At 39.9% G+C, this 23718-nt stretch overlaps 2 protein-coding genes across 2 annotated transcripts in view; one reads left to right on the top strand and one right to left on the bottom strand.

Annotated features, from left to right (window-relative positions):
- The window catches only part of LOC139729416 (protein FAM91A1-like), a 38806-nt gene extending 29847 nt beyond the window's left edge, over positions 1-8959 (bottom strand). The window contains exons 1-5 of the mRNA XM_071640344.1: positions 8781-8959; positions 6993-7077; positions 5959-6168; positions 5649-5716; positions 4584-4613 (exon numbers count right to left, since the gene is read on the bottom strand). Of these exons, the coding sequence (XP_071496445.1) occupies positions 4584-4613; positions 5649-5716; positions 5959-6168; positions 6993-7077; positions 8781-8858 (471 nt within the window). The 5' untranslated portion in view covers positions 8859-8959. The remainder of the gene's footprint in view (positions 1-4583; positions 4614-5648; positions 5717-5958; positions 6169-6992; positions 7078-8780) is intronic.
- A 637-nt stretch (positions 8960-9596) lies between these two features.
- LOC139729432 (uncharacterized) lies at positions 9597-19138 on the top strand. Its single transcript, XM_071640358.1, has 6 exons — positions 9597-9786; positions 10829-11012; positions 11766-11956; positions 12602-12811; positions 14029-14310; positions 16332-19138. The coding sequence occupies exons 1-6, from the start codon at positions 9597-9599 to the stop codon at positions 19121-19123; spliced, it is 3849 nt and encodes a 1282-aa protein (XP_071496459.1). The 3' UTR covers positions 19124-19138.
- The last annotated feature ends 4580 nt before the right edge of the window (positions 19139-23718 follow it).

Here is a 23718-nt window from a genome sequence, read left to right as displayed (position 1 = left end):
TTATCAAATGCTTTATATTTCTCACACATGTGCTGATTATATGCACTTTCCAGATTGAACAACATTTGAAGTGCTGAAGTTTTAACAATCCCAATGAATAGCTAACACACTTTTGAGTACTCATGACTAGTGACAAAAACCGAAAGATTGAAAATTAGTAACAAGCTGTAACAGACACTGTGCACAGTGCGTGCAATGCCGTGGTCTACGTGCTTACAACCCGTTTTTGAGCATGGGTATTTTTCACTATTATTCTATCTTACAACTATCAAATTTAATCTTGAGATTGATCAAGGGTTTTCTCCAGCTGCCGCTCTAAGACTTAGATTCAGTTTTGATGTTGCAATCTTGAGTGGTGGTGACTGGATGGTAATTACACAAAGGTCATTGATGAGTCTTTAACCTATTCATTAGCATCATATCCTCTCTCACTTGTAACTTAAACTCTCAATGTAGTTAAAGGTAAAAACCTAGTTTCCATATGTCTGCCGAATCTGTTGATTTGGCTCTAAAATGGCCGCACATATGCATATGAATTGTGTGAAATAAAAGTTTGGGTAATGACGAAAATGTGAAATATTAGCCAAAAAGGTCCGCTGACAGTATCACAATCTTGAACGTACGTATATGATCAGATCGTGGTTGCTATAACATTTCATAACAGATAATCACTAATCGACAATCAGGCCAAAGCAGTATCCATCAATATTCTGCATGAGATTGAATCACACACAGCTTCTTGGGGAAAATATGATTGCTACGACATGATGATCATCATGTTACGTTCTACCAACCCACTGCTGAATGAGGAGGCCTCTTCAGGAATAGTCAAGTAAGGTACTCAAATCTTAATTATTCTAAAATTGTTGATTTCTAAATACTCCAAAACAATACATTATCCTGGCAAGCAATGTTGGCCAGACAGGTTTTTTTGTAGACACTTCCACTGTATTGCAAGCAAATTGCAAATGGTGGAAGATGAATTTTCATCACTTCTGAAAACTATGTTTTACCTTTAACAAGGCTTCAAAAGAAGTTGAACCTTGTTATGCTCACAGAGGGACATAACTGTCAAGCTGAGTAATAGAAAACCAATGAGACACACCCATCCTGGACTACTACTGAGTAATTTATTTAGCTTATTTTTATATGCCATATCTATATTTCCAAGTAGGTTTTTATTGAATGCGAATTTTTTAAGTATGGTGCTATTTGCAAAATTAGCAACCTCATGAAATCATTAAATCTGATCTCAACACGAATGCAATGTGCATGCATATAATCATTCCTCTATGCATCAATACTGCACTCCATGCTCTCAACTTTTAGCCTCTTGCTGATTGTCCGGAAGTTCGGATTTGTTAAAAATTGGACTCGCTATAAAATAAATGGTGTATACAGTATTTTACTTTACCAGTTGTTTGTGACCTAATGATCACACAAAATAGGAGTAAATCTAGACAGCATACATTCAGCAAGGTACTGTAGTAGTCACCTCTTTGTCATTTGGTGCTATGTGACTAACAAAAGTCAGAACAGGGTGCCTGGTTCAAAGCAAGCTAAACTGTTAAATTGCAATCGTGTATATAATGCTGATGGACAACACAAACAAATGAAAAAAAAAAATGCATATCGTCAAATATCAATGAAACTATCACAAATAGAGTGTAAGAGTAGGCAGTAGATATTACAACATCATTTCAGTTTGAAAAAGATGATTACAAATAAACATACATTTGTATTACCAAAGTCAGGGGTGTGATAGAGCAGAAAGTGCATTAATGTCAAATGTGAATACCTCAAACACAGTAGAGTTTGCAAAAGAATGACTATGGCCAAAAGCAGAGGAGTAATAGCTCAGTGGGTTAATCAAGAAATCCATATATCAAACAAAACCATGCTTAAATTGTAAAGGTACATAGAGCTGCTTCAAAGCTAATCAAAATCAATTCCAAAATCAAACTGATGCAGCTCAGTAGTGACCATACAACTGTAGATTCAAATCGTGGAACACACATGCAGGTAGGCCAGGAGATACAAAGAAAAGTTTTCTGCTTTGACCCACACAGGTTGCACAGACATGAAATTGACTGCATATTTTACTTCAACAAACTGCACTGCCATGCACCACAGACAAATCTTGGCTAGAATATCACTGAATCATGTGTTTTGTCATTATTGTTGTTCTTTTTCTTCTATGAATAGCAGATATGATTTAGAGGCACAGTGTAATAGAAATATATTGTCAGCTAAAGCCATTGCTTACTGGGTACTGGCTGTTCCACTTATCAATCCTGTTGGGAATTACAATGGGTATCTGTCAGGGGCGGATCCAGGATTTCCAAAAAGGGGGGGGGGTGCCAAAATATTTCATCAGCTGACAAGCAAAAAAGAGAAAGCAAAGGCTTTCGTGCAATTTTCTACTGCCACTACAATCAGCTGACAGAGATGGTTTCTTAAAAAAAGGGGGGATGAGCCCCTTTCCATTTTTTCTTTGTATTTCTTGTTTTACAAACAAAAATAGATGGGGCGCACCTGGGGCGCCCCCTTCAGGATTTGCATATGTCTGTGCAGATAATATGTTAAAGACCCGGTAGCATGGAGAAATTTTGGGTGGTCCGATTGAATTGATCTTCATTCGCTGACTCTTTTGGTGAAATCACAAGTCTAGACTCTTTTGCCTGAACCATGTGATCACTTTGTACATAGTCCCATCCTTACGATGTCGGTCCTGTGTGCAGATTTTCTTTGATTTGACTTCAGCCTGAATGAGCTGAAGGCACTAGAAAACTCAGTCATGACAAGCAATAAGATAGATGGAGGTATCATACTTCAGGTATGTAACTTCCTCAAAGCTCTCAGGTATAGGGAAAGATAGAGAATGCATGATTTTTATATTCTTTTGAGGGCCCAAACTATGAAAATTCAGCCAATACCATTACACTGAAAAAAAAGTTTTTACATCTAATTATTCAATCTCTGAATGGGTTGGTATCTTTATCATGCTCATCTTTCATTCCTTTTAATTTTTGTTGCTTCTCTTCAATCCTACTAAATACTATCAATGCATTCTTACTCTCTCAAAGATACTTAATAATATTTTGCACTTACATTATAATTGAAACATCTGAATTCAGGAAGTGTTTCACCTTGTTTGACATCAAGACAATAAAATAAACTGAATACAGGGGAAAAAATATGGGGAATACCTAAAATGTCATGACCATAAATCCATATTTTTGTACAGCTCTTTACCCTGAGGTGCAAAGTGTAAAATTCCCCTTCTTCCCACCTTATACTGCTGGCCTAACACTCACTTATTCAATTAGATTTCTGCAGAATTTGGAGTTTGATATCATGTCTGAAGCAATCTACAGTAAACTATTCAACAAAATCATTAAGATGGCAGCTCCTCGAATGAAGCATCAAGATCTGCAGCTGTCGCAAACGAAAAGGGTGGGACAGGGTTGTTAGGGCATGCAATCATGGAAAGTGTGTCAGTGGGTAAATAGTATTGTTGGTGTGTGCGAGTTGTTGTGTTGGTATTGGAGTGAGGGTTAGAGGGCAATTCGCCGCTAACATACATTGGTATGTGTATTCAGAAAAGCAGAATATTAAGTTGAACACATCGCTGATGTCTACAGAAAAACTGTCAACCGATTCAAAAGTTACAATTCTGTGCAGTTTTGGTTACATCCATGTGCCATCATGCTGAAGAGAAGGCAGCAGCAATATGTAAAGTCACAAGAGTACAACACTGTGAAGAAAATACACAGTACAAAGAAATTTCCACAAATTTCAGCTGTTATGAAACATATATGTTTTCCCTCAATTTATTACTAAGATATGTAATAGTTGGTATTATTCCCCTTGAATGTTGATGGGGGTGAGTCAAGTGTTCTTTCAAAAATGCTTCAAAAAATGAAAAAATGTGGATCTCTTTCTTCATATTATGTGTAAGTCCTTACACTACCGTGACATTGAAAACTGTGGTAATCTTCTAAGGTAATGATGGAACATGGATTAAAGCAAAACTTTAGAATTCAATACATTTTCAACCGACTATCAGATTTTCATAAAGCATCACTGATGTGTTCAACTAGTATCTCTGCCTTCACTGTGTCCACATTTTTGGTGCATTCTCATGTAATAATTGATTACCTAACACAATTTATTAGAGGTGACACTTATAGCCACACAGAAATGCCCAACTCTATTTTGACACGCATATTGCTCTTCTACTGCAGTTTTGCCTCTAACACCCGAGTGTATAAATTTATTTATGCAGTATAGATATTTGCCTTTTCAACAGTGAAAGACACTGAACTTGTATCAAAACAGATGCAGTAAGTCAAGGTTTTCTTATTACAAAGAATACTTCTGGAAATAGAGATGACTCTTTAGATGTGACCAAAGTTACTCAAAACTATTGTCAGGAGAGTCTTTGAGAAAAAGTATTTTGCAAAAGATAATTGAACGAACCTTATGAGTTAGGCATTTCTATGAGGGGATTAGGCAGTGGGTACTACAGTGGATACTAGTGTCTGATCATTGCTAGCAATATCGGCAGAGTCACAACTTACTTGGATGCTACCAGAGCGATTTAGAGAAGGCTACACATTGTCAGCGATAAAGCAAACAGGATGCATGAGAGGAAAAACGTTAGGAGCATACAATGACATATCTGATACAGGAAACTTTCATCGGTTGGGAAAGATATCAAAAAAAAAAAAAATGAGTTCGAACCAACCTTTGTATTTGACTGGTTAGCTTTCATCCACTACTGTGGACTTTCTTGAGACAAATCTTATCACTCCTTGAACCATTCCATTCATAAATCGTTGATGATAACTAATAATGTCCCACAGACAACCAATCTCGGTAATAGGTATTTGTTTCTTTCTGGTCTGATAATATTCACCAAGTTTATACATTTCAAGCTCTTACTGGTCAATGATATTCCTATTCCTTTAAATGGCATAATCAGTCAGTAACTGGTGCAACAAAAAAAAAAGGACTAAAATGCATTTAAATACGCATCTACATTATATGTATATATATTTGTTTAAAGTTGCTAAGAGGCTGTGGAATCGAACGTCATATTTACAGCTACACTTGTCACACCACACTGATATTGATAAATTCTACTCTTTTCTTCTTCAGCAGGGTATTTTAAGGAAGGAAGTGCCGTTGCAAGGTGCAATATGAAGGAAATTCTTACTAAATTCTACAAGTTGTTTCATGTTTCGTTAAGACTTAAAAAACTAATGATCAGCCCTCCTTATTACTTTATTCCATTTCATTTTGTACATAGCTTGTTTGGAAGCAGCAGGTCAATTAGGATTTGTCTCCAATAGCGTCATTTTTTTATGCTCCACAAAAATATCACATATTAACACTGTTTTGTCATCAACTTTCATCAAAGTTCTGTAAGACTGACTGGAGAGTTTTAAACAGTGTCAGGGATTTGCTCACATAATATTCAGTAGTCCACCATATAACACGAATACATTTAATTTTACACTTGCAAACACAATACTTTTGTGTAATATTCAAGCATAGAGGGTGATTGATAACATTACAAGAAATATTCAAAGTATGACTAACAAAATTGGAGAGAAAAGACAGGTATATTATGTTCCACCTACCTTCGATGACCGACATTGATTCATAATGTCAATGTACTGGTTTCTTCCTATTCCAAGTAACCTCAGACCTGGAAGAAAATGGAGTAAATAAAAAAGAAACAGAATTTGCTTGATCCCTGGTGCAAGGCAACAAAAGAGCGACCTTCATGCTCATGCTAGAGCCAAGATATTATGATCATATAAAACATATTTGCCTGGGCATGCTATTCCACTTTCAGACAAAATCTAACATACAAAAGCACTTGAACATCTATAACCTTGGAGCTCACTCTTTTCATTATCATTATGATAATGATAGTAAAATACTCACAGTCTGCGGCTGTAAAATTAGGAAGGGAGTCGTAGCTCTTCTCGCTGGACATAATGTCGTGCATCATGCTCAGGTAGTAGGAAAAGGGGGTGATTCTGAGCCCCTTGACGGTGATATCCGACAGGTGGTAGGGGTAGAGCATCAGGTGCTCTCGGCTGTACTTGAGCAGGTCCTCATAGTACTTCCTGTCATCCTTCTTCACCTGACGAACTTAAGATTCAATAAGAAGGAAACATGAAGACATGATTTGTGACACAGCAGGGTAGCACTCATAAACCTTGCTCCATTGTCATGGTCTAGTAGAGAGGTTCTTTCTTTTCACCGAATTTGACTTTAAACCCATGCTAAAGTGTTTTTCTTTTTTTGTTTTCGTGTCATTTTTTTTTTCAGACATAATGAGTTTAAGGCAAACCCTAAGCAGCCTTTTCCCAATTTGACCCAATTCGGATGGCCTTTATAGTATAATAAAAGAGTCCAGTGCATGCTTTACATTTTGTATTCATACATGTAGCTCATGTTTGATCGATATTTTGCATTGTTGGTTGTTTGATGGCACATGCAGCTGAACTTGGAAAGGGGATGTAGCGCTTGTCTGTTTTGCACAGGCAGACTACCAACCTGTCCATTCTTTGTCAACGGGCAAAAAGAATCTCATGTGGGGGCATTGAAGGTTAAAAAAAAATGCAGGAGAAGTGGGTCAAGACAGGTCATATTTGACTATCAGTTTTGATATGTAATTGTACATCACTACCAAATCTGTTTCATGTAGGTTTAAAGCTGGACCTTATGACAACATCCCTAAAATTCAATATATATTTTCATTAAAGACAAATCACTTGATTTTTTATAAATCAAAACATTTGTAGAAAAGGGTCACTGAATGACAGAGTTTTGGAAAAGAAGATGAAGGGACTGCACAATACTGAGAATGAGTGAGGTAACAGAAGTTTGCACGTGAGAAGTGTGGAGGTTAAAAGAGAAAGAGCCAGAAAAGGGTAAACTAGAATGAGAAACAAGAGATGTCAGAGCCTTACTTAGATTCCCTTTGTACCGCAGCTGATTTTTGATGCTGTAACTGATGACACATTTTTCATACTCCTTGGGCGAGTGTCCCAGCAGCTGTTGATAAAGCAGACAAAAACACAATTCTAATATAAATATATAGTCACAAAACCATGCTAAAATTGTACCCTCAACATTCAGTGTGTAAACTGGAAAACCCCCGAGACTGAATTGCATGTATAACAAGAAATGCATCCTTGGGATTAGCTTCTTCTTTATCCACTTTGCCTCTTCTTCTCCATCTAGAAATCTACTTCAATTTCGTCTTTTTTTTTCTTCTTCTTTGTCTCCTTCTCAGTCTACTTGTGTATTCTTCTTCCTTCTTCTTCATCTTCTTCATCTTCTTCATTTTCTCATAATTCCTTCTTTTTCTTCATCATTTCCTTCATCATTATTTCGGTATTTATTTCTTCTTCCTCCTCTTCCTCTTCTATCTCTTCTTCCTAGGGTATGGGGTTGGGGTAAGGGTTAGGTTCTCAACATATTATGAGGGAGGGGAGAAAGAGGTTATCTAGCAAGGCCAAAATAAAGCACGCCACCCATAATTCGATCACAAGGCTGTCCAAAATGCAACTAACAGCTACATGTAAAAGCTATGCTTTTGCAAGCCGTCAAATTTTGGCTTGGGAGGTCAAACCTTGGTGCTGGTTTTGTAACTCTTTCTTTCCTAATTTCACCAAGTCCCTCATCATTAAGCCTTTGTTTGCCAAGCTAGGGATGTTGAATAGTGTGAATGGTGTGCAAAACTCTACATGGGGTTTCTGTGATGTGCCAATTGGCATTCAAAGCACACAACCTTAGGTTTAAACACAGATGATATGTAATGTAGCTTCTAGAGTGTGACTGTGAGTTGTGACCAGGTTGTCAATAACAAATGTCATAATCACAATAAAGAGCAGTGTAGAATTAGACTTAAACAGGATCTATCAAACATGTGAATGGGTAAATGGGTTGACAGATTTCTGGAGTTGAGTTGATGTCATGGTTTAGATTCTAGGCCAGGTCTAGGTAAAAACAAAATTGAAATTTGTTCAGTCTACACTATCTGCAGACACAGTCAGTGACAGTACATTATAGACCAGGGGGGTGCTTCACAAAGCTGTTCTTAAAAGTTCAAGTTCAAGTTCATTTATTTCATTTCCAACAAACAAAATAATTGGAAGTACAATGAAACATTCGAAGGACATTCGAACATTCGAAGTTACGAAGGACTTCAAAATAAGAACGACCGGTGATCAGTTCTTGTGCTGAATTATTGAGATTCTGAGAAGTATAGCACATCAGAACTGATCACCAGTCGTTCTTTTCATAGTCCTTCGTAACTGTAAGAATTAAGAACATCTTTGTGAAACACCATCCAGTTTGTGCCAGTAAACAGTTTGCAATGCCATGCATGGCCCATTCATGCATGGTCATGCCCATTCACTGCACACCACTGCCAACTGGCACTAAATTTTACTGGTTGTTTACGTTACGCCAATTTGTTGCGAACAAAACCAAACCTCAGCTCAGCCAGGGTGTGAAAACCGGACCGGAGAGCTAAAGAGGTTGTGCTCTTGCACTAGTGATGCACTCCTATCAAAACTTGATAGATGGTACATGTATATGACAACAACAGACTGATACACCAAACACATCTGAACCACCATCGCAATACAACGCAATATTGCTTCTACGCTACTCCCCACGTAGAGATATTGGAACACTACGCTCTTTTTAATATGTGGGACTGAATTGAAGCATCGACGACGTTGTCATACCTGTTTTATATTTGCTGGAAGCTTTCCCCAGGGGTAATTATTTCGGATATGGAACTCCACTTCTGAATTCATGCTCATATAAAGCTGTTACATCATGTACATAAAATCAGTTAAACTAAATTATCTGCTGATAACAACATATTTGCCTCAGAAGACGATTCGTCAGATGGTAGGATGGATTGATGGCGTTGCCAATCCTAATATTCCACTATAATGAATATTACTTCAATCGTTCAAAAATATATTTATGAATGGAAGAAAACAAATGATTACACATATATCGTGACAGAATTTAGCATTATTTTTAGCACGAACGTATTTTCAGATTTGTAGTGATTCTATGGCATGTTTCTTCAGTTTGTATCAATTTTTTATTGCAGTTCAGTTTTAGTGAAATAGTTCATTCACCTGTTTGTTTTTATTGAGAGTGCATGCGCAGTTGCTGCAGCGGTCTGTTCAAAGCGCGATAACCGCACTTCTGTGTGCATGTATGTGGGGAGTAAGTTTATGGCCTATGGCACAGCCAGCCGTGCGCCCACACACTGCCCCGTCCCGATCCTGAACCCCGCGCCTAACGCCTCTACGCGACCGGCGACCGCCACCGGCCCTAGATTCTACCTGGCGAGTCGAGTAAGAGAAGAGCCAGGACTGACTGGAACATCTCTTCTGGAAAGTTATAATTTGCTGGATGAAGTTGACAGGTCGAGATCCACATTGAACACATTCCTAAACAGTGACAGGGTCAGGGAAAACTACAAATTCGAAATCGCGTTATGATTGAATATCGCATCAAACGCATCGACCATCCTTGCAGAAATGGAGCTTGAGAAAGATGCCCAAATGGAAGGGCGGTTTGAGGAGATGGTGGAGCAAGATATCAAAGACTCTCAAGAGAAGGAGAATGATACTGAATCCCCGTCACCTTTTGCCGATAGCACATTCAATGTTTTTGACGGTATTTTCGTGCTGGTATCCATGGGATTGCTTGTTGCTGATCTCATAACAGGTGGGTAACTTTTTTTTTTTAAACCGGGGCGAATCCAGGAATATTCCGTAAACTAAAGGCGTAAGGGGGGGGGGGGCGCCTTTAGTCCTTACACAATTTAAGGGGGCGCACGCGCCCCCTCCACATTTTTTTGTTTTGTTTTTTGTCCTAACGAAAAATGAAAGGGACGCGCCCCCAGTGCAGTGCGCTCCCGGATCCCCCAGAGTACACTGGCCCTGCTGGATCGATCCACCACTGAATAATTAAAGACTAAAATGCCAAATGATATGTCTTCTGGCTCCACTAAACAGGTAGAGAGGAACAGGAAGCTACCATACCCTCTGAGTCCCTAGACCGAGACCATCATCCATGTTTGTCCCTAACCCTCTCCCTAGCATTAAAGTGATCACATTGTAACTGAAAGAATTAGGATCTAATTTTAACTTTATTTTTCTTTTAATTAGAAGACAAGCAGTGAAGACAAAGTACAAGGAATGTTTATAAACCATAATACATAGAACTAACTACTGTAAGAGATCCAAGTGAAGTGATGCTGATGAGACTGTGTGCTTTCTGTGGATTCTAGGGCCACAGGCAAGAGAAACCTAACATAGAGTCTTACTCTTAGACTGCATAGGGCAGAATGATCACATTTACTCACAATGTGAAAAGTATAGATTTTAAATGAGAATGTAAACATGCAATGTCACTTGTGTGTCTGTATGTGCGTGTGCATTTGTGTATGGAGAAATCAATGTTTACAGTTTGTTGTTGTTTTTATCTACAATGTAGAAGTTTTAGACATTACGGATCGCGGTTCCATCACATTGACTAAAATAGAACTTGTTGAAGGTATTCCTGCACCATCTCTTTAGTAAGACTCACTAAACCCGTTTGAAATGGACACTAGTTTTCTACCTTCAGGCTGGAGATGGCACCGAGTGAGTAGGTTGATTTAAATCTACTTACCAGCGCAAGTGTAGATTTGAATAGATTGTATTTCGCTTTAGTACCATCTTAACTTCTTATCTAAAGTCCTATTCCTCAAACTGTCTTTGTGCAGACTCGATTGTCACCTGCAAGTACTTTGTCAGTGGAGACATTACCTGGGGCTCCCTCACCCTTGCCTTTACGGTCATCCCATCGGTCATCCTGCAGATCTTCAGCATCAGGTGGTATCTTGCTGATGATGACATGTCCACCTTCAAGTGGATCGTACATATCTGCCAAGTTGGACCGCTGCATCGGTAAATCTCAACCACGAGAGACTAAATCAAATCTCTTCTGCTGTTGCTGTTTTTTTTTTCTGATGGACATACATGCATAGTACATGGTGGTATAGATCTCATCTGTGTTTAGATTTTTCATAATTTTTGTATTATACAATACTACTGTGTATTTTTTCAAAACCAACAACAACTCATTTAATGATCAAAGCATTTTAGAATAACTGTACAGTAGATCTGGCAATCATTTTCAGGTTTTTCTGGTATTGAGTATTTGTTTTCATTGCAGCAAATATTGCAAACTTTGTTTTCAAGATTGAAAATACATATTGTATGTAGATTATTGTTCAAAATAGATAGTGTGTATCATTCAGGAATTTGAGAATTTTCCATGATTTCTGTCAAAATATCAGCATGATACTGGACATATTTATCCAAATTGATGAAATTCTTGCGACGAGTTGTTTTTATTGCAACTGACTGACAAATTCTCTGATACTGATTTAAAAAGGTTCCAGAGTAGAGTAAGATACGGATTAGCAGCAATTGGTTCCTGGCAAAGTTTTGTAGTGTCAACTGTCAAGTACACTGCTTGTTTTGGTCTTCCTTTTCTGCATTGCTCACTGCAATTTTGAAAAAAAAAAAAATCCAAATTTGTATGACACTTTATCATGAAATTATGCATGCTGTATTGTCCCATGCATGATGGTGAACAACCAGGGTACAGATGTAAATATATTGCAGTCTTTCTTACAATGCTATCTTTGGGTGCAGGTACATCAATGCCTTCCGAACAGGACTGGAGGCCCGGCGGACCAAGGATCCAGCTGACTTTGAGCGTCTCTTCTACCAGCAGAGCGATGTGTGCATGCTGCGTCTCTTCGAGTCCTTCCTGGAATCTGCCCCTCAGGTTGTCCTGCAGCTATACATCATGGTGGCCACCAACGACGAGAATTTCTGGACAGGTGGGCGGACGAGCAATCAGCATCAGTCATTGATTCCTCCTTGCCACAGTGTTACAAATTTTCGGACCAAATAGAAAGGGAAATGTGTGCAATCATACAACTATCCCCTGTAATAGAGGCAAAAAACTCTTTCCCTCGAACAGGACGTTTTAAGATGGGTGCCCTGTGTGTGAGAGAGTCTTAATCCATGCATGTAAAAGATTTCACTTCATGCATTTATTGCAAAGAGCAAATGCGTGACCTGGTGAAGTGGTCCACCCAAAATGCACGCAGTACATACAAGTGGTCTCCATGGAAGACCAGCAGTGCTATGATGGTGCACCTTAGTATGGGTCAACCAGCTGTCTTAGGCCATTCTTCTACATTAGACTATGAGGAATGAATACATTAGCCCATGTGTTGCCTCATATGTATGCTCTGACATTACACTTTTTTTTTTTTTTTTTCATTCTCCACTCATGGGCAGGATTGCCCTTGTAGCCATAATTATATAGGGTTGATATAATGCAACTCAAGCGGAGAAAAATGTACATTTTTCATGTGCCCCTAAAGTACCTTTCTAGATAATAATCACATATGTTGTATTTTATTGGATTGGCATACTTGTACTCTAACAATCTTTTCTCCTGTCTGTGCACACTCTAGGTACATCAGCAATGGTGTCCCTGTTCTCCCTATGCTGGGCTTTGGGGGCCTACAGCAGGGCCCACCGCAAGGTGAGGAGGGACAAGAAGATAGTGTCCTGGCCGGGCTTGGTCCTCCAGACCGTCTGGAGGATTGGGATGATCTCATCTCGAGTCGCGGCCCTGGTCCTGTTTGCCTCCGTCTTCAAGGGCTACATCTTTCTCGTCGTTGGTAAGTGGTGAATAATCAAAGGCTGATGTGCCCATCTATTGGAGGGATGGTACAGTTTTGGTTGAGATGGGGCTTCAGGTTTCCAACTTTTTTTAATGATTTTTGGAGATAATGAGAAACCTCTTATGAAATATGAAATAGCATATAATTGTATTCATGAGGAATTCAAAGTTTATTTGATGAAAATTGGTTTTGAAATGGCTGAGATATCCAAAACAAAGTGATCCTTGGGACCCACCTTTTATTAGGATTGCTTTGTTTTACTATGTTTTTGAATATCTCGGCCATTTCAAAACCGATTTTATAAAATTGTTTCTATCAATATCTCGCAAAAAGCTGCAACCTCACCTCAACCAATACTATACCATCCCCGTAACCCGTTGAAGACTAGTCCTGAATATACTCGGGTAGGTGTCTGTGAAAATATGTGTTATAGCAAAATCAACCTGTCCTCAACAGGTTACTCACTGGTAATTAAAGATATGTTTTCATGTCTCTTTTCCAAAGTCATGCCTTAGACTTTCGTTTTTTTTTTTCCTGTTTTTGTTTTGTTTTGTCCTTTTTCTGTGTGTTTGTTTGTTTAGTTGATTGGTTGTTGTTGTTTTTGGAGGGATAATGGGGCTCTGTTTGCTAAAAATGGTGACAACAGTCCTGAGTGTTGCATTTGTGAATTTGTGTTTAGTGAAACTTTGATTTAAAACACACACACACACACACACACACAAAAGATACCCTGATTTGTTGCAAAAAGAGAACTCACCAGATAATAGAAGAATTTCGTGACATGAACATGCACTGCAATGCAGTAAGCATGTGTTGATTAAAAAAAAAAAAAAAAGACGTAAGTGGCCTGGTGCACGAGTGATTCAAGTCTTTCAGAACTAAAATATTGATTTCCTTGAATATCGCGAAAGAAAGAGAAGCAGGGAAACAGAAAGAAAGATACAAAGGGGTGTGTACACTGTTTTATCAAATTAGGGCTTACAGAAAGTGAGAGACTGTATATTTGTCTTTCCCCTTTTAGTGATCAATTTGAATGCTATTACATCTGGAATACTGTAAAAGCATTTAACTCAATGAAAACAACTTTGTAATAAAAAGCTTGGTGAGTGTGGTTTTGTGGTGGCCCTTCCTGTGTAGAAAAATAATGCATCATTAGTGATATTTGACTGTTATGTGAGAGATGCATAATATAAGTATTTAAATCTTAACTGCAGCTCTCCACTGGCTTGGTATGATGACCTGGGTACACCTCCAACAGACGGACTTCTGCTCCACCTGGGCGGAGGAGCGCCTCTTCAACGCTGTGGTCAGCATCATCTACATCTTCTGCTTCTTCAACCTGAAGGAGGGGCGCTCCCGTCTCCGGGTGCTGGTCTTCTACACCGTTCTCCTGGTGGAGGACTCTGCCCTTCTGGCTGTGTGGTATAACTTTCGCACCATTGGCCAGTGGTATGTCACCGTGGGTTTCTCTGTCGTCTTTGGTGGATTTGCCGTGGGTAAGTACCGCGGTTGGGGGGGGGGGACTCTATCTTTACAGTTCAGTCATGTGTATGGCATGTCCCATGATGGTCAAACCTGTACAAGTGGCCACCTGTCTATAGCAGTCACCTGTTTCACGTGGCCCTCCAAACTCTTCGATCACATTGTTTGCTATATATAGCAGAGCTACCAAGTCTCACGCATTCTGCGTGAGACTCAAGCATTTAGGGTCTGTCTCACGATCTCACGCATGGCACCCATTTTTCTCACGCATCTGGTGAAGTCTGCAATTTGGGCCAAAAATAAGAAGCATAGCTCAAAGGATTAGAGTGATAGTTGCAATTGAAGGTATATTTCCCTTTTGCCTTTCAAAATTAGTAAAAAATAGTCACTTAAGTATGCACCAGATCGCATCATTAAGAGCTAATAATTTAAAAAAGCTCCCTACCATGGGAGAGGGACACCCTCCTCGTTCGCGTGCGCATGCGCGCGAGCGCCGAGACGCCGAGTCATAAAAATCTCACTCATAAAAGTTTTTTGAACTTGGCATCTCTGTATATAGCAGACACTAGACTCTTGAGTGTGCCATGTCTGTCTATGTACTTTGTATTCATTTTTCAACATATCAAAACGCTCTCATTTTAGGATATCCAGGTCGTTAATCAGTTGAGGACGAGTCTCGAGTATACTAGTGCAGGTGTCTGTGGGAAATGCGTGTTGTAGCAAAGTCAGTCCGTCCTCAACGGGTTAACCTTGAGTGAAAGACAACTTGGGTGTCTGGTTCTTTTTTCGCTCATGCGTGATTATAGTACCAAGAACATACATACTTCATTATAAAGTCAGATTGGCTGCCATGCTGTCTGTAGTAGTCCCCTGTTTATAAAGACCACTGTTTCCCTTGACTTGCTGTTATATGAGCATGTGTGACTGTATCCTGATCATGACTAATTGCACTCAGTTGAATATCCTATAGAGATATTGTGAATTGATCATGAAAGAAAAAGTCTTCAAATGAAACCTTTACATCCAATACATGGTAAATCAATTGATTATAAATTTCACTTTCTTTTCTTTCTTACGTAACTTGTGCCTTAAATACCTTTTTATGTGAAACAACGTGGTTTAAAAGACATATGTGACCCTGCACCACAAAACAAACAAAAAGTCGCCAGACATGAATTTTTAGTTGACACCATATTCTGAAAGAACAGACTTTAAGCTTTAAGATGATGTATAACTCAAATCAAATCGACTCTCCTAACCTATCTAAATATTGGAAAGAAAGCACAAACTCAGGAAAAGTGTGAACTGAGAAAAGAGGCTCTGAAGTACAGTGTCCTTTCAAGCGCTTAATCTTTATGAAGCCGTGCTGGCTGTGCGATGAATGGGACAAAAAACAGGAAGTAAACCATGGGAGTAACAACAATGAAAGGATTATCAGATTAAACTGAAATTGAGTATGCCTCATTAACACATTCTGTCCATAATTAATGCCAACTTTCAAAGCAGTAGCATTATCCTTTCAAAAGTTATTAGAGTTGAAAGTGAAGAGAGGGTACAAGGTTTTCAGAAATGAAAAGGGGACTCTAAAGACACACCTAATCACACTATTCTACCAGAAATGTTCGAGATAAACTGCTAAAAAACACACTTTCCTGCCCGTTTTATGATCCCAAATTTTAGCATAATGTAAAAAGAGACTTGCTCTTTCAGAAAATATGAAAAAGTCAAGTTCGGCTAGGTTGACCCATTTCACTTATTTTCAGTCCTCACGCAGAATCAGTGTGTGCAACTTTTTGTTCGTTTTGTGATGCACGGCCACATATTATACAGTGTATAGATACGGTGTAGCCTGTGATAGATGCACACATGCGTACACACATTGCACTTCAATGTTTTTAATCTTCCTTATTGCAAAGCTAGAAGTAACACTGTATGATTAGACTGTAAAATTGTTGCAAAGAGCTGCTGTAAGGTCATTTTTGTGTATTTTGACCGAGAAGAGTGTTTCTTCTGTAAAATGATATTTTTCCCCCAGGTGTGGTGAGCATGATCTTGTACTATCGCTTCCTCCACCCGAGTAAGGATACCAGCTTCTGTGGACTGTCCGGCGAGAAGGATATTCCAGGATCTCTTGAAGCCATTCCTCCAGCATCCAGACAATCCAGTCTGTCTGATCTCTTCTCCCCCGAGCTCTACCCTCACGGTCGCAGCCCGTCTCCACGGCAACCGCGTCGCCCGGACATCAACCACAACGAGGCAGACAGTCCCCTTGCTCGACCCTTATCGGCAACAAGCATTCATGTGGAAGGGGACCTTGACTGCAAGGTGGGTGTGGGGAATTCTCACAAGCAGGGGTCATGGAGAGGTCAAGGTCAAAGAGGTAAGAGGTCACAGAGTCAAGAGGTCGCTCAAGATAGGCAAACTGGAAGTGACATCTGTGTAACTCTGGAACAACAGGAGTTGGTCGCTGCCCAGAATGCCACTTTTTTGAGTGACACTTCCCTCATGCGCTCAATTAGGTGTGACATCTCCGGCTTCGGATCCGAACTGGTGCAGAGGTTTGACGACAGGAAGGCTCGCTTCATGATAGGTGACGAGTCCATCCACAGTGCCATCTGTGGACCCGGTGACTTGTCGAGGTCCCACAGAAGCCTCTACAACCAGACTCCAGTCCATGCCACAGACTCTCCAACTCACCGATCAGTGAGGCAGAAAACCGTCTCTTCTGACGAAGGGGTGACAAGACTTCCAATGGGAGACCCACCGATGCATTCTTCCCCAGCGTTGCCGCGGATGCCAGAGATTGTAGATTCACCAAACCGCATCATGACAGCGTACGATGCCCAGAAGATCTATGAGGACATCCTTGGAATAGAAAAGCCAAGAAGGAATTCCAAGAGACAACTGAAGTTTGACGGAGGCCCAAAACCTTCACTAACTTCCACTGCTGGAAGGAAGATAGAGGAAAGCCTAAACTCATCTTGCAAAGATAAGAGAACACTAACCACTAAACAACACCCAGAACAATCTCTTTCCAGCAACCAGGAAATATCAGATATCACTCCTGGCCCTAAAACAGAAGAAAGCAAGCATGCACCAAAGTCCAGAAGCCCAAGAGTTAAGAAACTTTATGTACCTGAAAAGATGTGTATCACTGAAAATCATACCCATTATCCAGCCACAGACCACCTGACAGGGGTAGGTGCTGAAGGAAGTGGTCACGTGACTGGTAACATGACAGATAGTGTAATGAATGACAGTGCAAGACTTATTAGCAAACATCATGAAGGTTGTGAAACTGAAAGTGTCATAAACCCATCCCTCAAAGGAAGCATTCACAGTGCTTCGTTGTTGCCTCTCAAGCCTTGCACTGCTAATAATACCCAGCCATCAGATAGACGAGAATTGATGTACCAAAACAAACAGCCTCAAAACCCTAAGGACACACAAACGGCATACTCTGTATCTGTGTCAGGTACAGTAGAGCTAAATGGTGAAGCCAAAACAGAGATTGCCACACCTGTACCCTGTGAGGCTCTAGATGGGGATCTAGAGTCAGTTGATGAATTGAAAGGGGTGAACTGCCAGCCTCTCTTGGGCGAAACTGATGAAGGGTTTGTAGATGTTGGTGAAAAGGAAGTATTTTTGCAAGAAAAGAAGGAGATGAAATATGCCCTTGATCGAAAAAGCCCTCCGGGTATAAAATCCTGCAAATCTGACTACTTTGATGCAAATCAAAGCAAGGTGCAGTCTGCATCCAATCTTGGAAGCGAGAAGTGTGAGGTTAAGATAGGTCGTGGTATAAATGAGGCAGAGAGCTTGGAAGCCTTTGATGCCATGGCAGCATCTGAGAACTTAACAAAAGGTGATAGATTCACATGCAGAGATGATAGGCATGCATCAAAAGGCGAGGGAGTAAACTCCGCCTATGCTCCTTCTAATCCCATCTCTACCCCTCCTGTAGGTAGAGATGCGAGTCCTCACATGAGACGGGTGCCCCGTGGCCTTGCCTCCCTGTCACCACACTCTGCCATCTTTGGTCAGTCCCACAAGAAGGTCGATGGTCAAGCCAGTCCCCTGGTCAGACCGCACCAGAGGGGGTTCAAGGCTCAGGGTGGGGCCAGCCTCAAGAGGGTGCGGAGTTTGAAGGGGAGCGCTCCTGCCTCTCCTCAGCCAGTCGCATCAAAGTCTCCGGGCAGTGTGGGCAATTCACATCAAAAGATGAATGTCTATTCCGATGAAGTAAATGATAGACAAGTTCAGGTCAAGGCAAGAAGTAGCCCACGAATGGCCTTAAAGGGAAGCATTAAGCGGGTTCTAAGTATCAAGGGCAGTGCTTCGTCTGAGAAAAAGATTAGTTCTGTTGAGCATACAACACTTATGGGTAGTCATGAGGAATTGAATGCTGATGATCAATCAGTCCAAACACATCTAAAGAATCCCAGCTTAGATGTCAAAATCGAAAGCAAAAAGTCCCCCAGCCCTAAAGTAGGCATACTCACTGTAAACAATCAGAATGAGCAGTGCTATAATCCCCTCATCACATCAAATACCCAGAGCTCCGAACACAAGGGAAATCCCTCGTCGCCCAAGACTGGTGATAACCGGACTTTGGTGCTTCATAGCGGTAGGACTTATGCCCCAGGAAAGGAAAACAAGGGAGTGTCACCGGGCACAGTGATGGGTGTAACAGCAAAGCTGAAAGGTAAAGTGGGGAGTCCCCTCAAGGAAAAGAAGCCGCCTCGGAGATCCCTTGGTAGGATCCCAAACAACTTAGTAGCAGAAAAAGTAGCCGCATTCAGTAATAGCAATGACAGTAATGCCTAGATACAGACCATCTACGAGGGAATCTTGTTTGAACAACAGTTCTCAGTTGGATAAGGTGACGGGTAGTTGTACAGTTGTATTTCCATTGATCTATAATAATAATAAAGTCTTATTAACCCAGGGTAAGCCTTTTCAGTGTTGTCCGTGCTCTACCAGAGAGCCGTGCCATTATTATTATCCTAGTATTGTCAGGTACCCAGTTTTTTTATGCGCCTGGGTTAAGAGGGACATGGTGAGTAAAAAATCTTGTCCAAAGACCTAAGCACAGGGCGGGAATGAACTTGGGTCCTCTGATTGGGAGGCGGGAGTCTTATCCACTATGCCACAGTGCCCCATTATGGAACAGTAAAGTACAATAATGTACATGTACTTCCATTTCTAAAATGCATCTTTTAGGAAGATTATTTGCCTGGGAAGCTCAAACAAGCAACTTAGCTTTAGAACAGTGAATTTGTCAGAAATATTGTAGGAGCAAATGAAGTCATCATAGACACATGCTGGAGGGAACCCTGATACAGTGCACTCCCGTTACAACGAACATGGTTATAACGAAATTTCGTTACAACGAAGTAAATCTTCTGGTCCCAAAATTATCACCATTTAAGTCTATGGTACAAAATTCGCTTATAACGAACACGGTTTTAACGAAATTTCCGTTATAACGAAGTCTTTTCTGAGCGCCACAGACAAAGTAAAACAAAAGAAATGTGCTCCGTTGTAACGAAATTCGAATTGCTTTCAAAAATATGTATAGCGGAACAAGCATTTATAGCGTCTCTGCATGGGTGAATGCTTCACACTACTGTGTGTTCGCTCCTTGTGTCACACACAGTTTCTGAGGGGAACTTGCGTTTATTATTGTAATACAGTTAACTCATCACATTTCAAATAGCTTTCCAGTGTATGATGAGTATTCAGCAAATGATATATTTACGTGGTTTCCTTGTTTTTGTTATATATTGTATTTGTTCGGTTATAACGAAATTTCGTTATAACGAAAGAAAACTGCCAGTCCCAAGCATTTTGTTATAACGGGAGTGCACTGTATCTCAGCCTACCTGCATCATGAAGATTCAATCAGAATCATTAACTGTGCAAAGACTTTCAAAGTTCTAGGGCATCACACTGAATCGGTGATGTAGTCTGAAACAAATCACTTTTCAAGAAAGGACAATTCCGACCGAGCGCTTTAGCGATTATAGCAGTAGTTAATCAATTCAACACGTCATTGAACAAGCTGTCCATGGACTGTACCTGTATTTTCATCTATGTGTATTAGACACATTGTATACCAAGGTAAAGGTATGAGTCAAGGATACAAAGTTGCAGAAGTGAAGAGCTAACTATTGAAAGAGTTTGCTTTGATTTGCCTTTCTTGACAACGGACAGGACTTTAAATGGTTTGATCTTAGAATGCAAATTGACATAGCACTAATGTTTTGGTATCTCAGTGAGAAACACAGCTTAAAGAGACAATACTTAGGAGTACTTTGTACCTGCATTTATAATTGGAAGGATAAGTGTTTGTATTCATGAACTATTCTGATATATGTACAAATAATGATTCAGTTGTATAATAGAATAAGGAGGGAAAGTGTTATGGTTATTTATACAGGAAAATGGTCAACAATGTTTTGTGTGAGTTCATTGGGCAAGGTGGCGGTTAGACAGTGCAATGCGTGTTGGCGTGGGAACGATGAGGAGTAAGAAAGAAAACTAGACACAGGTTTGGGCAGTGATGATGCAACCATTTCATTTGGTGGTTTTTGGATGCCACAAGCACTTCACGTTTTTGTTATTTTCTGGCAGAATAGAAATCGAAATGTATCCTTTGCTGAAAGAAGTGTCATGGTAGAATACTACAAGTGCATAGTGTGGGAAGAATCTTGCAATGAGTTCTTTCACACACGACTCAATCATGTGTATGATGATGTTTGAAAACCACTGAAAATGAAACATTGTTAGATAACAGACCACTTATGTAGATTACACACAAATTGTATAGTCTTGAAAGTTCAAGAGTAGAAAAAGTTTGAAGATATACAAACTTTCCTATTGTGCCATTCAATGCGTCATTTAATGTGACTCGAGTTTGAAGGAAGAAAGAGAAATACCCCAGTATTTAATGTCTGACCATTAAGCTACAATACCCTCTTGAAGGAGTGTGTTATCCATTAAGAGTACCTGCTACTCTCGAATAGATGAATACATTCTTGTGTAAACAGGAGACAACAAAGATAGAGAAAAGAGATACAGACTAGGATGTCACATTGTTTATGTGCTTTGTGTTTTGTCCTTCAATTTTGAAAGTAGAAATTTTATAGGTGTCGGCCTACAGGTCAATATTTCTATGGGTCAATTGTATTTGGTGCTACATACACTTTGAAAACTTAGCAATGTTGACTGTTCAGTAAATGGTAGAGGGAAGCACCATCAAAAGACATGCTTTTGTGTTCAGGCTACTTTTGAAATTTTTCTCCTCATCTGTATTTATCACCCCGAGAGTGAAACTTACCCCAACTCCTTGAGCATGTCAGACGGGTTGTGGGATCTGGTTTTCCCCGTGTAGCGTAGTATGTATGCCCAGTGGTGGTGGGTGAGTCACAGCCACGCCCAGACAAACCTTCCTCTTTCCCATTTTAAAAGGGAAGTGAGGAAGGGCAGATGCACTTTTGCATTGATTTGACCTTTGACCTTTTGTTGTCAAACTCTGGGAGGAGGTGAAGAACAAGTTTGTAGTGATAGTTTGCCCCATTGGTCATGGTAAAATCCCTCGAATGTTAATGCCAAGATTTCCGTCTCAAATGAGAGTTGGCTTAGAAAAGAAAGATCAAATTGGTCGAAAACCAAAAAAAAAAAAAAAAAAAAAATCCCTCATTGATATCAACCACACTATGATGGGTGAGTTTTTACATGAAGTCTCACAATTTCTCGGACAGTGAACTCAACCTACGACCTCTATCACAAATATATATAGAGGGGATATTAATTACAGTCAGCCAATAAAGCTGCCTGCAAAGTTGGACCACTTTGTTTGTATGAAGCTAGCCAATCTTTTCACCACTGGGCTTGCATACAACCAGTTGGATACTGTCAGTCGTGCACAATATGACTTTAATCTTCAGTCGTGGTGGAGGTAAAAAAGAAATTTGCTCTTGCTCTTAATGACCACATTGTTGCTGTGGCGTGAATTCGTATATTTTAGATAGAATTATATAATATGATACAATTGTACAATTGTATATATCGTGCGAGAGATAGTTCCCTTCCTCAGTCTCAGTCTAATTTCTTTCAGTATATATGTATTGTATATAGTGAGTATCATGTGTGTGTGTGTGTGTGTGTGTGTGTGTGTGTAGGTGGAAGAACATAACAAATAGGTGTCAGACACGTTTCGACAATCGGTTCTTTTGAATACCGCTATGTAATATTCTTTTGACATTACTTGTATTTTGTTGATGTTCTTCCTCTTTCTTTTTTCATACACAAAAGTTAGTTCAGATTACATGTATTGACGCTTTTGAAGTGTGAGATTTTGGGACAGACAAGCAGAGAAATTGTACAGTTATGAAACCATGTGACCATGTCGTGTGTGATCATGTCCCACTATGCGCAATGTACACAGTACATTGCTTGGTGACGGGACACTTGAGGACACTTATCTGAGTTGCCCGCAAACTTCTGACGACCCTTTAGTTGTGATGTCTAAATTCTTTGTCTCCAGCGATAGTCACATATTACATGTACTATTCTTCTGCGACATCGCCAGTGATTTCCAAGATGGCAAGATCATTTATGTGATTTACAGCGCAACTGTAAAAAGCTTAATGTTGGCAAAACAATCCGCCTATACACTTATGCATCCTTGCGTGCTAATCCTGCTTTATGATACGTCTTTGTTGCGTTTTAATGTCCACTTGAGTACTTTTTCATTCGTGCTATGAATATGGATGCCTTTGTGATAGTAGACGGATGGGCCGTCAGGATTTTACTCCTCCGCTTTCACTTCTTGAAGTAAATTGCTTTTTATGTTTATTTCGTCCTTGTAAGATCAGGTTAAAGTGTGCGTGTGTGTGTGTGTGTGTGTGTATGTATGTGTGTTTGTGTGTTAACAGGGTACAGCTGTTTTCTGCATATACTTTATATATGTATCATATTTATCAATGGGAAGTACAAGTCCAGCATTGTACTACAGTAGTTTCATACCGATGGGACACATAGTAATCACTCTTGTGACAATTATGCCATTGGTTTAATGTTGGCATTGAATGAAGTACCCAAGATTATTATTGTATATTTACTGCCTATACAAAAAGAGAAAATGTATGAATACATCAGAGGCTGAATATAATAACATTTTAAAATGTATTCTTATTAGCATACCTCTAAAAATGATAATTTGGGGTCTTTGTTTAAATATTTTTGCGTGTACAGTTCTTGATACGTACTGTAGCTGGAATATGCATGTGTGTATAATATGTGTCTCCCCCCCCCCCCCCCCCCCCCCCCCCCCCCCCCCCCCCGTTGGGGATTTCTCTTTTCATTCAACCCGGTATGTTTTCTTTTTACCTATCAGTGGTGATAAAGGACCATTG

This window comes from Diadema antillarum, unplaced genomic scaffold, assembly GCF_040938485.1.
Source record: "Diadema antillarum isolate AM-2024a unplaced genomic scaffold, OU_Dant_1.0 seq00000239_RagTag, whole genome shotgun sequence".
Taxonomy (NCBI): Eukaryota; Metazoa; Echinodermata; class Echinoidea; order Diadematoida; family Diadematidae; genus Diadema; species Diadema antillarum.
The sequence above is the reverse complement of the archived record's forward strand: the minus strand, read 5'-3'. Positions and strand labels throughout refer to the sequence as shown.